This window comes from Erpetoichthys calabaricus, chromosome 2 (genome assembly GCF_900747795.2).
Source record: "Erpetoichthys calabaricus chromosome 2, fErpCal1.3, whole genome shotgun sequence".
Taxonomy (NCBI): domain Eukaryota; kingdom Metazoa; phylum Chordata; class Cladistia; order Polypteriformes; family Polypteridae; genus Erpetoichthys; species Erpetoichthys calabaricus.
Genome location: NC_041395.2, coordinates 44,650,191 through 44,665,047, shown reverse-complemented (window position 1 = coordinate 44,665,047; position 14,857 = coordinate 44,650,191). Strand labels below are relative to the sequence as shown.

General features: G+C 42.2%; 1 protein-coding gene across 1 annotated transcript; it reads left to right on the top strand.

Moving 5' to 3' along the window:
- Positions 1–1,860: 1,860 nt before the first annotated feature.
- On the top strand, positions 1,861–8,605 carry LOC114645825 (CCAAT/enhancer-binding protein epsilon-like). The gene is made up of 3 exons (XM_028793688.2): positions 1,861–1,999; positions 2,804–4,139; positions 8,073–8,605. Exons 2-3 carry the CDS (start codon positions 3,528–3,530, stop codon positions 8,436–8,438), a joined length of 978 nt encoding a protein of 325 aa, XP_028649521.1. The 5' UTR covers positions 1,861–1,999; positions 2,804–3,527; the 3' UTR covers positions 8,439–8,605.
- Positions 8,606–14,857: the final 6,252 nt, after the last annotated feature.

Genomic DNA, 14,857 nt, shown 5'->3' with positions numbered 1-14,857 from the left:
TTATTTTCGTGTTTGAACATTACAATGTTTAAACTTAAAAGCATGAACTCTTCGATTCTTATACCTCCTTTTGTTAACGAAATTATTAATGTTTCATCTAAAATCCATCCATTATCCAACCCAACTAATGTTTTAAACGTTTAAACAATCGTTAAACACGACTGAGAGCGGCAGAGAAGGTAACGGCGACTATTTACAAGAAGACACCTCAAAAAGAATAAGTGAAAGTTGTTATAATGTACTTTTAAATCATTTAAGCCGCGGGAAGAATAAATAAACTCGTACCTTTTGTCTGTAAGAGTTTATTACAATTACACTGCGTCTGTTAACACGTCTGTCTGGATTTACTGCTTCGCGTTGAGTGGCTTTATATACAAGAACGAAATACAAAACGCAGTAAACTGTAAAATGAAAACCTGCGTGAGCCAAACACCAAAACACAGGTTATATATATAATGTCTCTCTGTCTGGTTTTGCACATTATTATAATAGGTTATTTTATTCATATATACTGTATATATATATATATATATATATATATATATATATATATATATATATATATATATATATATATATATACATACATACATAACTGAATAATTTTCCTTTCAATGAGAATACTAAGAAATCAGCTAGTTTTGTTGACTTTGTTAAATACTTAAAAGTACAAATCCGTAAAGTGGTAGCATATATATATATATAATATTATATATAACTAATGTATAATATAGAATATTTTATTTTTAGAAACTTATGCTTTAAGAATTTGTGCAATAGAGAAAGAGAAAAGGAAATCATTTACTTATTATATATACTTATATATAGTATTTACTTATTATATGTATGTCTAATAATATGTATATGTTTTTAAATGTAAAAATTGAAACAGTATATTTTAGATATTTTTTTTATCGGTTTAAAACTTTCGAAATGTTTCTACCCTGCTACATATTTTGCATGTTTTTATATAATTTAATTACAAAAATACAATATTACATTTTTGTCAATGATTAACCACAGAATTGAACGAAAGAGAGTGCTACAGGTAATCTGTGTACGAATGCACTGAGAGTATTAAACACAACTCTTAACTATCATTTCTAAATTCTAAATTCTTTAATTTAATATTTTTGCTGCTGGAGTATGTGAATTTCCCCCTGGGATTAATAAAGTATCTATCTATCTATCTATCTATCTATCTATCTATCTATCTATCTATCTATCTATCTATCTATCTAAAGGCCTATTGAAATGGCGCTTCTCGTGTCCTCGTGCCGCCTGCGCCTCCGCTCTCTAACTTGTTTCTTTGCCGTCACATCAGGTGTCCTCTCCTGCATGTCGCATATTTGTAGCCCGTCGCTCCAGCAGCGGACAGTTGTCTAGAATGTGTCTCGGATGTTACTTAGTAATAATATAAATGCCGTTTGTTTGTCTGTTTCTTTTCTCTGTCACGAATTCTTTAACTTTGTTTTCAGTTTCGTATTCTTTTGCCAGCTAGCAAAGCTCTTATGGTGATAACGACGTTTACACTTCTATACGGTTGTCTGCAGTCGTTAAATGCGAATTTCTTACCAATTTATTACGCTTCTCCTGGAAAGTAAGTCAAGGCTAGCTTGCTCACAAAGAGCTCAATCAAAATAAACATTTGTTATAAGCATCTGTACAGGAGTGACCCAGCGCCTTGTAAGGATAATAAAATCCATATTGAGGGCTTCTAATATCTGGGTGTTTGTCATCCTCCATCATCTTATCTTGTTCAAATTACCGTTAAGGAAGCACGGTTTGCGATGGCTGTTTCGCACGTCACTTGCCTCGTTCAAGCAGAGGAACCACAAATACTGAGAGGAGGAGGAGAACTGAGCAGAGAGCAAGAAGAAGTTTGCTTCTTAAGAAATTGCGTTACAACTTGAGTAAGGTGCGCCTTGATCAATCGCATCTCTTGCGACAAGCGCTGGCGCGGTTACAGCGGGCGGACGGCCGGCGCCACTGGAGAGCGGTGGGTATCCTCGAGTCGAGCGCGCTTGGTCGGGGCGTCGGCGCGGCCCGGAGCTGCCAATTATGACGATTTCATAACCAGACGAGCCTGCAGTGGGCTTCGAGACCAAAGGCAGTTTAGGGCGACAGTGAGGGTATCGATGGCAGAGGTTTAAACGCGCTTGTTAGGGTTTAAGGATTGAGGGTGAGGGCTTTACAGGTAGAACTTTGGCATTATGTGATGTATATTGTGGCGTATGTCATATGTGATGTTCATTATATGGAAGGACCGTATGAGGAAAACTGTGATCATTTTGCAATTTCCTGGTTTTATTGAGTTTTGCTCAAGGAATTCAGCACTTACGAAAATCTACAGAATAAACATTTAGTAACAAAAAGGCAACTCAATGCATTTATGATATACTTGATGTTATGGAACAAAAACGTATTTTCTAGCTTCAGAATATGATATCATAAAGTCATTTAATTTATATCAGAATTTGAATGAATTCCTAAATATAGCTTAGAAGAGTTGTATTCTCATTTTGTACAGGTAATTCATGAAATGCATTTGTTTCGATCTGCCTCATGAGTGCGAGCGTTTAGCAGTCCGCTTCGTCCAATTCAGGGGCCGGAGCCTAAACTGACAGCCTTGGGCAGAGTATGTATAATATAATATAATATAATATAATATAATATAATATAATATAATATAATATAATATAATATAATATACAAAGGGGGTCGTAACAACTTCTCTCCGTACCCCACGCCCTAACGCCGCAGGTACAAACCGCTCTTTTGTTTTTGCTCTTTTTCTTCACAGGGGCGCCATACAAGACCACCGGCGGATTGTTAGGAGGGCTGGACGGCGGCAGGCACTGAGGCCAGGGATCATCTGACGGCACTTCTGACTCCTCTCGTTCATAGACAGGGGCACTGCCTAACATTTTAATCAGATCCAAGCGCGCATTACTCAAATATTCTCTAAGCCCTTCACGTTTAAAATCATCGCATTCCGTATTTGTGTTACAGAGCTCCAAAGCAGTGACCGAATTATAAACCTCCTCATAGTAGGTGCTCAGTTCGCCGAGTCAGGGGGCGTCCCGGGACTTCTTCGCAAAATCCCACAGTCCCCACTGGATCAGCTCCGCGAGTGAACGGCACCTTAAACGGGCAACTTCAGTTATCGTCAGCCTTCTTCATTTTGCCGAAAATCATCAGCATCTCACTATAAAATCGCCCCGTGTTGTCAGTCTTTGGAAATAAGACTTTCTTAAAATTATATAGATTGCTTATTATCAAAAATAAATAATCTGATAACTGAAATACAATAGGCCGCCGCATACCGATTGTAATTTATAGTGCCTTTCTGTTTTTCTAAATTAACATGAAAAACATTTTATTCCTGATAATAAACATTGACATGAGTCGAGTGACACTGAGCTTGCCATCTAACTAAGATTGTATTATTAGTTGGACTGCCATATTTTAACAACCTCAGCACTCCGACTACCAAACGGCAGCAGGACCGCTGAATCACAACGAGGATGTCTCAGAGCAGCGGCAGCTACTACGACTGCGATCGCAGGGCATCCAGTAACTATTCCGCCATAATTCGGGGTCCCGCCGGGGTGATACCCCCCGATGTCAACTCATTGTGCGAAACCGAGAGTTCGGTGGATTTGAGCGCCTATTTAGAAACCACATCAGCACCCCAAAATGGCCAGCACTCGGCTAGCGCAGGGGAGGACTTACTGACCTACCCCTGTCTTAAAAACGGTTTCCCCTACACCAGCCAAAGTCCACTCCTGGGGTACGGATACTCGAGCGTCTCGGCCAGCCAGCAGGCCAAGATGTCCCTGTACGAGAGCGCGACGAGCAGTTATGAAGGACACCCTCCCACCCTTCTGACAAGGGCAGGGGTGATCGTTAAAGAGGAGCCTCAGAGAAGAGACGATGGCGGCAGATCCCCTCACTCCACGGCCCACATCGCCTCAAGAGTGCCAATTGGCAGGTACCTACAGCAACAGGACCTCCAGAACCTGCAGTTTCAGGTGGGCCATTGCTCTCAGACAGCTGTAAGCCTGGGGGCAGCGCTGGGCCAGGCTGGGGTCAACACGATGCCGACGCCTGCAAGCGCACAGATCCGACTAGTCAAGGTGAGTATGAAGTAGCCGTCTGCATCAATTACACGGGAAATGATCAATGTCGTACTTTCACAGTGCTTTACTGTATCCTATTACTGTATATTACAATACAAATAGAGTACTAAACAGAGACTCACTCCACAATTACCTGGCCCACAAAACTGTTTTTTTTTGTTGAATTACAGTAAATGTATGAACTTCTTTATGTTAACAATTCAGTAGCCAGTAATTCACGGCAAATTTACTAAAATATGTTTAGTTAAAAGACATTGTGATAAAATTTTGCCCGTAACAACAGTTACATTTATCTAGCAGTCATTTTACCATCTTACACACAGACCAGCATTTTAGCCATTGATACAACTTCAAGGTTGTACAAATCGTTCATGCTGTCTGATGGAGAAGGAAAGGTTGCTTTTGGGATGTGGGGTGTGCTACAAGTTTATCGAGAACAGCACAATAAATCAGCTTCCATAACCCCCAAAAAACCCTTCAGCACACACAGCAGAATGAGTTTGTGTCCATCTTGAAGTTGTTGTTTCTCACAATGCAAAGGTGTGGGAGGCATCAGCACCGCGTTACAGCGCCGCGCCAAAGGGGGCGTTCCTTATGCAAATTATGTGTACGGGCTTTATGCAAATGCAGTTTCCGTGCCTTTATGAATTTACACCAATGCAGCAATTATTCATAAAAATATTCCCGCAAACAATTACCGGTAATTGATATTGACAGCTAAAATGTTGCTTAAATGTAAATTACATGCATTTAATGAACTAAAAATCATTGTTTTAACCATTTATTGTATTACAGATAACAGTTTTTGAGTGTGACAATTCACAGTTAATGTCATGTATTTTTAGAGCATTTTCGTTTTTTACAGTGACTTATTTTCCCTAAAATTGACTTCAAGTATAGTTTCGAAGGTAACTGAAGTCCTTCTCCTGTCCACCGCACTATTTGGCATCTTCTTCCTTGTGTCTGCGGTTCATATGTGAATGGAAACTTTCTACTATTTAAATGATATGAAGCAAATTTCCACCACTGTCCTTGTAGCCTGGATGTCACTTTAAACTTCTGTATTACCACACATGTACAAAGTACAAACTGAAGAAATCCCACAATGCAACGCGGACCAGTCCAAGCACAATTTTATGTTAATTTGCTGTCTTATGATAGAAGATGGCTTAGCCTGCTGTGGTTACAAGATACAACGTTCAGTGCAGTATTGTGAAAAGTTAGTTAATTCCTGTGAAGTACTGGCATTATGTTTTTACAGCGTACTTATGTTATAAATTCTGAAGAGACTTTGCTGAGTGTGAGATTATTTGAACTTGAGTTTGTTTTACTTTTTCTTTGTTAAATTCTTCCTGTATCTCATCCTGACTCTTTTAATAGCTGGCACAAGTTCTCAGCTTTTCTCCAAATTTCATTCTTGTGAAGAAGGGCTTCACGTTTCTCAACTAACTCATAAAAATGAAGGTGCCAAAGCAGTTCTTCAGAGTGCAGTCATGGACAGGAGTGGACTGACTCTCAAAACCGGCCCGGGTATCCTTCACGAGTGAGGTGACGACGTGGACCCGCTCGGCCCATAATGCATTGTAATTGTGATGAGTACGCGGCCCGCTACTTGCTATGAGCCTATGATATGAACTCTGTCTAAAGTTAACCTGTTCACTGTTGTTTAGACACAACTTAAAATTTGACGACATGCTTAGAAATAAAATTTAATGAAAAATAAAAATGTAGTAACACGGCTTACACGTTATTAGAGTACATGTCAAATGTCAATGTCATCATGTCCAAGTGCCAGTGCCCTAGTAGGCTAGTAGCTGCTCATTTACAATGCAATAAATGATAACCGAGGTTATAATGAAAACCTCACATGATTGAAATGTTCCATTAACTTAACAATAAACTATAAATGTTCCGTCCTAATATGAAACATTCCTACCCTGTGCTTTATAACTTTATTTCATCATACTAATAATCGCAGATGAAAACCACTAATTATCACAAATTAGACCAGAGAACAATAAAATGCATAATACATAATCTAAACTAATTATTAGTACTGAAGAATTGAAATACTAGATATGAGATAAAATAAATTGCAATAATGTATATCCATCCATCCATTTTCCAACCCGCTGAATCCGAACACAGGGTCACGGGGGTCTGCTGGAGCCAATCCCAGCCAACACAGGGCACAAGGCAGGAAACAATCCCGGGCAGGGTGCCAACCCACCGCAGGACACACACAAACACACCCACACACCAAGCACACACTAGGGCCAATTTAGAATCGCCAAACCACCTCACCTGCATGTCTTTGGACTGTGGGAGGAAACCGGAGCGCCCGGAGGAAACCCACGCAGACACGGGGAGAACATGCAAACTCCACACAGGGTGGACCCGGGAATTGAACCCAGGTCCCCAGATCTCCCAACTGCGAGGCAGCAGTGCTACCCACCGCGCCGCCCAATAATGTATATGCTAACCGAAATATAGCGGTATCGAAACAGAAATCGGCAAAAGGCCGTTGTGACCAAATGTTTCGCTGCAACGTTGTGTACTCACAACTAAAACAACTTGATGACATAATACGGCATATATTATATAGGACTACATAAATCGCAGCAAAAATTATTTTTAATGTCAAACAGTAACCAGAACATAAAATGTATGTCAGGAAACAGCCGGCCCATGACCAGACCAGAGTCCGCAGCCCACCGGGCATTGCCCAAATGCCCCAATGGCCAGTCCGCCCCTGCACTGCCATGGATGAACCATTTTTGGTTCCCGAAAGAGCCGTCCACATGAACATTCCAGATCGAGCCTTGATTTGTTTAGATTTGTAACAGGATCCATACAGTAAATAGACATGAAGAGATGGTCGCAGATTTGTGACATTTCAATGGCTCTTGATTTTAGAAGGACTCTTGCTGCATACGTACAGTCACACAGACTAAGTCCTGGTTTTCTTAATCTGTTAGTGTCCTGCTAGGTAGCCTCCCATACATTAAAGATTTCCATTTTTTTCTACATATTAGGAAGTTTTGCAAAGCACAAAGAGCCAGCTTCGTATGCAAAGAACCCTTCTCAGAATGGAATGGTGTTTAGTCAAACGATGGTCCATCAAGGAACACCACGACCCAGTAAAGCACAATCAAGTCCCATTAAAGTGCCGGTATTCTTAAGAGCGCGGCTCTTCACTGGCACTGACGTACAAGAGCACAGGGTGTGCTAACAACATCCTCACACCTGATGAAGTGACATCGCGGCCAAGCAGCAGCGGGTACTTTGGACAGGATAGCGGCCGACTCGTGCACCCCCCCTCACTGGGGACCATTTAAAGTTTACCATTGAGGATGTGAGTAAAAATCAATGGGGGGAGGACATGTGAGCTCCTCACAGACAAACACACCGTTATGAACCCAGAATGGCAGAAGTGCACTCTTGAAATTCCTTGCACTTTAAATGGCTCGTTACTGGGTGGTGTGGTTCCTCTTTGCACCACTGCTTTACAAAAAAAAAAACACACGAAATTCTGGCAGCACTTCTTTACATTTGAAATTGAATCTCTGGATTTTGAAAAGGTTCCTAATATGTGGACAAAACAGAAATCTTGAATGTTTAGTAGGCAATAGATGCACAGAGAGCAAGAAAATCTGAATTTAACGTCTGACACGGTAAGCAGCTGGAGTCCTTTTAAAATCAGAAACTCTTTGGGATTTTACAAATCTATTATCAATTAGTGATCCTTTTTAATGGAGCTTACTAAATAAATAAACCTCTTTCTGCAACATTTAAATGGATGGTTCTTTTGGAAATGAAGAAAGTTCCCCTACGGCATCACTTTGAATGCTTTGGCACCTTTAGTTTTGGTGTCGCTTTCTTTCACAGCCCAATCTGACATTAATACATTTGGTTTTTTTTTGTTTTTAGGCCTCATCTGTGAGGGACACGTCCTCAGCTCCTTCCTCTTCCTCCCTGTATCCTTACTCCCACCCGTCTCTGCCTCTTGTACATGGCTCTGCATTGAAGAGCAAGAAGGTGCTGAAGAAGGACAGCCTGGAATACCGGCTACGACGAGAGCGCAACAACATCGCAGTGAGGAAGAGTCGGGATAAGGCCAAGCGGCGCAACCTCGAGACTCAGCAGAGAGCCTTGGAGTTCATGGCGGAGAACCAGCAGCTCCGAGAGCGGGTGGAGCGCCTGAGCCAGGAGCTCGAAACTTTACGCAACGTCTTCAGAGAACTCCCACCTGAAGTGAAGCACGGCACCCCAGCTGCCTCAGACGACTGTCCTTAAAGGCTTGGTGATGGCGAACTAAACTGATGAACAGAACAAACAGAGAAGTCCAGCAAACTGACCAGCTGAGTGATGTGTTTCATGTAAATAGCCGTTAGATGACGCAATGCAAGTCTGCCTTGACATCAAAACTGGGCCATAAGAAGTTGGTCTTGTCGAATGAATGTTGCGGAGTAACATCGCAATGGAGTCTTCCTTCATCCTGATTGGGACGTAATTTGTGCGTCTGGATCAGCGCCTGAATGTCACTGGCAGACAATCACAAATCTCGAATAACTCCGCGTTATTTGTGAAGGCTTGTAATCCTCGCATGTCGGATCAGTTAATCTGATGGTTTTACGATGCTCTTTCACGCCGGACATGCAAACAGAAGACAATTAGGAGGTGCAGAATGAAAAAAGGGGGCACGGACTGGTGATGCCAATCAAGCGGCAGGGCATTCGAAATCCAAGAGGCGTCTCGCATGTTAGTGGTCAGTGTGTGTGCGGCCCCTCACACAGACGCCCCTCAGCACGCGGGGGTCACATCTTCAAGCTCGTCTCACGGACAGTAATCCGCCTTCGCAGCTTCACTCAGCTGTGTCCTGAATTTAAAGACTTCACCTCCTGAAGACAACGTCAGAAAGCTCACCAATGTAAGCCTTTGTTATTAATGAAAAGATACAAAGCCGTTCATGCAAATCATAAAGTGCATTTTTGATTATTAATTCAACAAACAGGGTTGGGGGGTTTGATTTTGTTCTTATTTGTTAAAAGGTGTCATAGGATCTCTTTGTCCAGTGCTTATCTTGATCGGCGCTTTTTATAAACGTTTGAAAAATGATTAAAATATTGATGTCATGCATCATTTATGTCGTGTTTCACGTGTAAGCCTAACATTTAATGTCCTTCTTAAGAAAATGTGTTGATTTCTGATTGTGTGACCCGCTTATCTTGTTGACAACTACAGTAGAGCTGCGGCTCTCCTCGATTGATCCCAACTGATCATCCAAATAAACCACAACACAAATGTTTTAGTTCAGCACATGCAAATGTTCTTATGCTGAGCAGAAGTCCTTCAATGCCAGTCCTGCCAGTCTATCTGAGGATCACTACGAAGTCATTTGCTCTTTTGATGGGGTACCTCGCTAATCTAGCCTGTTTTAACAGACCACAACATTTTAATAGTCATCTAATCCAGTTCATCCCAGTAGCTACACGCAAACCCCCTGTCACATTCACCGAGGGGCCAATTCAAAATCATCATTCACCTAACCAGTATATATATATATATATATTTTTTTTTTGTTCTTTATTTCACCTTATACAATTTCTTGTATTAGGAATTTGTTAGTTTTCGCATACCCCTTGGGGTCAGAGCGCAGGGTCAGCCATTGTACAGCACCCCTGGAGCAATTACAGGTTAAGGGCCTTACTCAAGGGCCCAGCAAAGTAGGATCTCTTTTGGCAGTGACGGGGATATGAACCTTCTGGATACCAGCACAGATCCTTAGCCTCAGAGCCACCACTCCGCCCCTTTAAGGAGACCTGGCAGAACATGCATGAATATGAATTCTGGATTTTGGAGCTGTGTTGTAAATGAGCTGGACCGCTATGTGACCCCTAAAGTAACAAAGAGCTTACTTAAATGCAGCAGACACCCATACCCCCTTTAAGAGCGTGGATGGAAAACCCAAACAACGAGGGGAGAACATGAAAATTCCACAGAGGTGATGACAGTTTGCAGCACTAACTACTACACCACCAAGCAGCTAACACTCTAGCGCTGCATGCTTCATTGGATTTCAGGCAGTGGGTGTTGGAACACATCCCAACGGCACTTGGTGCAAGGCAGGGAACCTGGGCTGGGCATCAGTCCACCACAGAGTGCACCCCACACAGGAGCCAGCTTAGTGCTGCTATTCAATCTAACTGGCGTGCCTTTGGTGTTGTGCAGATGGGACGAGTACACGAACTCTCCACGCATGAACCTCTGTGAGGCGGCAGCCCTACTCACTGTGCCAACCCCTGCGTTATAAAAAAAAAAAAGAATAATACCAAATAAAATGTTTTTAAAATTTCTGCTACACCAACAGATACATGGAGCCACACCTGTATGTGCCTTATGATGGACCTCAAGGCTGAGGCAGTCTGGAAAGACGGGGCGTTAAGGTGGAACGGGACAGAGGAAGCGCTCACTCAGGGGGTATGGGTGTCTGCTGCATTTAAGTAAGCTCTTTGTTACTTTAGGGGTCACATAGTGGTCCGGCTCATTTACAACACATCTCCAAAATCCAGAATTCAATGCATTCTGCATGTTCTGCCAGGTTTTCTCCCCTCTAATGTCCCAAAGACATAAATGTAATGGCAACTATGAACAGGTCCTGAAGACCCTTGTGAATTTCCCCTTGGGATTAATAAAGTATCTATCTATCTATCTATCTATCTATCTATCTATCTATCTATCTATCTATCTATCTATCTAAGATGTAAATGCAGGCAATTGTGTAAGTGTGACCTCCAAAGACCTGGCCAGGGTTGGTTCTGCTTTGCACCGAGTGATGATGGGAAGAGCTCCAGCCCCCCATGACCCTGAACTTGCTTTAAACATGTTAGAGTATCTATGGACTACTTCAGGGGTCGCCAAGTCCGGTCCTGGAGGACCACCGTACCTGCAGGTTTTCATTCTAACCCTTTTCTTAATGAGTGTCCTGTTTTTGCTGCTAATTAATTTCTTTTGAACTCATTTGAATTGACTTGCTCTTGAAGATTCAGACCCCTTAATTGTTTCTTTTTCCTTAATTAGTAGCCAAACAAAATGAGCCAAAACAACTGGTGTCCATCATACAATATCTGAAAATAAAGAACGATGAAGGTCTCAGGAATCTGCTCAGGTAGTCCTACAACATTGTTAACAGTGTGCTCTTAGAAAGAGAAAATCAACAATTTCAGAAATGTCTGCTAATGCACCACAAGAGCAGCAACAAGCCACAGAATTAAAGAACTGGTTTAATTAACAACAAGAATCAGCACCTCATTAAGCAGCTGGTTGGAGTGAAATTGGTTGGAGTTTGAGGCCCTGACTTAGTTGGTCTTCTGTTGTCTCCCTCACTTCACATTTCACTTCTGTTTGGGTGCCATTTAAGAAAAGAAATGAAGCAATTCAGAGGAATGATGAAGAAATCTTAAAAAAGTAATTCAATTTAAGTGAATTCACAAGAAGTTAATTAGCAGCACAAACAGGACACTCATTTAAAAACAGGGTCAGAATGTAAACCTGCAGCTACGGTGGTCCTCAAGGACTGGACTTGGCGACCCCTGGACTACTTCATATTTTAGAAGTTGGTCTCATGCGCCGAGACCCTTAGACTCACATGAGCACCAACAGCAGTGTTTGAGGTTTCAGTTGTGCTGTCGCTTGATTTACTAAAAAAGTGAAAATAAGTTCTCAATTAAAAGGAGACAAACCACACAGACTGAATGTTTTGGCTGTCGGCACCAACATGCAACTGCCTGGTGAGAACAAACAAGAGAGGACCAACTATTTCATTCCTTTCCCTGTTTCCAGACTTTCTTCAATAAGGAAAAGATTTTTAGGGTAAAATTAGCTGGTTAGAAAATTAATATTTTATTTGATGACTATATAGAAGCAACTAAACTGACCCTCAGATTATTAAAACAAATATGAATGTAGAGGTAAAGTGTGGCGGCACGGTGGCGCAGTGGTAGCGCTGCTGCCTCACAGTTAGGAGACCTGGGTTCGTTTCCCGGGTCCTCCCTGCGTGGAGTTTGCATGTTCTCCCCGTGTCTGCTTGGGTTTCCTCCCACAGTCCAAAGACAGATTGGCGATCCTAAATTATCCTGTGTGTGTGCTTGGTGTTTCCTGCCTTGCGCCCTGTGTTGGTTGGGATTGGCTCCAGCAGACCCGCGTGACCCTGTAGTTAGGATATAGCGGGTTGGATAATGGATGGATGGTAAAATGTGTACATGCAGATTGACATGACTTAGTGTAAGAGAAACCCACAAGGAATGAGCTAAAAGCCCAAATGCAAATCCTAAAAGTAATTCATTGTTTCCACAGCACTAAATAATACAACATAACAATCTCAAACCTATTTATTCCAGTTTACAGGCATGGGGGGCAAAGTCTGTAACAGCAGTACTGGGTGCAAGGCAGATAACACCTATAAACAGGATGCCAGTCCATCACAGGGCCCACTCAGGCATACAGACATGGGAATAAACAGAATTACCAAATAACCTGACATGCGTATCTCTTGGCTTGTAGGGGGAAACCCACATGGAGGACATGGAAACATGGAAAAGGTCAGAAATCCTCGATGTTCAGTAGTCTCAGTTTCTGATACATAAATGTATCTTAGTAGTTAAATATTTATTCATACAAAACAGTAAATAAAAAAACTAATTCATTTATTCATTCGTTTACTGCTTTTCCGAGACTGAGTCGCAGGGGCAGCAGTCTTAACAATGAGACCCTTACACCCTTTTCCCCAGCCACGCTTCCCAAGTCATAGTGCACGATCCAAAGGCATTCCCAGACCTCCTTGAAGATATAATCCTCCCAGTGAGCCCTGGGTCTTTCCTGGGGTCTCCTCCCAGCTAGTCGTGCCCATAAAACCTCCACAGGGTGGCATTCGTATCAGATGCCTGGACCACCTCAAGTGGCTCTACTCCAAGGTTCTCCCTGATGTCTCCTCTTATCACACCATCTCAAACGGAGAGCCCCGCCACTCTGCGGAGAAAGTGTATTTCAGCTGCTTGTACCCCCAATCTCATTCTTTCGGTCATTACCCAAAGCTCATGACCACAGATGAGGTTTGAGATGTAGATCAATAAGTAAATGCAGAGCTTTGCCTTCTGGCTCAGATCCTCCCTCACCACTATGGGTCAGTATAGTGACCACATAACCGCACCTGCTGCTCCAGTCCCTCTGTTCATCTCGCCATCCTTTTCCCCTTCACTTGTGAGGCAGTAACTCGCCTCCCACTGGGAGAGGACAGTCCACCTCACCTTTTAACTACTAAGGACCATGGCTTTAGATTCAAGGTTGATGATCCTCATCCCTTCCGCTTCACACTCGATCACAAACCGTTCCAATGCCTGCTGGAGTTCACAGCCTGATGAAGCCAACAGGACCACGTCATCTGCAAAGAAACAGTGACGCCATTCTAAGGCAGCTGAACTGGTCCATGAAATCACAAACAGGACAGGAGCCAAAACACAAAGGCGAAAAGGGCTCATTAATAAGCAATAAAGAAAAGAAGAGAAGGATGCATTCTTAAAGTGATCCTTAATGAACTAAAAATGCAAGACACTAAATGAGCAAAAGACAAATAAAGAGGCACTAAGAAAATCCATCCATTTTCCAACCCGCTGAATCCGAACACAGGGTCACGGGGGTCTGCTGGAGCCAATCCCAGCCAACACAGGGCACAAGGCAGGAACTAATCCCGGGCAGGGTGCCAACCCACCGCAGACTAAGAAAATTAAAGCACCATATACTTCAAAGAAAACATCAACTCATGAAACTCAGTTATAATTCTAAACTCTGAGCTCTAATCTTAAAACCCTAAATCTGAAAAGATCCACACAGTCCAAAATCCTGGACCAAAGAGTCTCAAATGGTAAGCCATAATTTAGAAGCTAAAATTCTAAAGCAAGAAACCAAAAATCAAAAAACAAGAAGCAGAACTCGTCAAGAAGAGCTATCAGAAAGCAGCAGAGCATCCAGAGTCCCCCAAAAGCATCAAGAAAAGCCCCAAGACAGCACCCCAAAAATCATCCCCAGAAGCATCCGAGCATCCTGAGCCCCCAGAAAGCATCGAGAGAAGCCCACCTTTAAAAGGCACAAGGCAGTGTCAGAGGTCTGCTCTATTGCAGCGCTCTTTCCTTTATTTGCTCAACTTCCAGTTCAAGTTCAGTTCAAGTTTGAATGTCTGACAACCAAGCAAGACAGCAGCACTTTGTGGCACCGAGATCAGCACGTATTCCCCGTCAGATGCGCACTTTACTTTGAAACCTTCAGATTCTTCCTTTCATATAAGCAACCTGAACATCTCTAAGATTTTCTCTTTCACAGAATCATTTATGTTTAACTTCGCTTGGTTCTCGGCTTCATTGTTGCCTATGAGTTGTTTTGCTTTAATTTCTCCTTAATTTTTGGTCAAAGATTTAAACACTTCTGGAGGTATTAATAAATAATTCAGCTACTAAAAGGCGCTGCACAAGCTCACGTTACCTTAAAATAAACAATGATTAGGAGCCACGTCCTTTGGGGGCTCAGGTTTTTGCGAATAAAGTATGAAATTATGAGCAAAATGAACAATTAACTAAAGCCTAATCATAAAGAAATTGTAATAAAAATCAAACAAGGGCAAAAGATAAGAGGTCTGGATGAAGCTTAGAATAGGAAAGACCCTC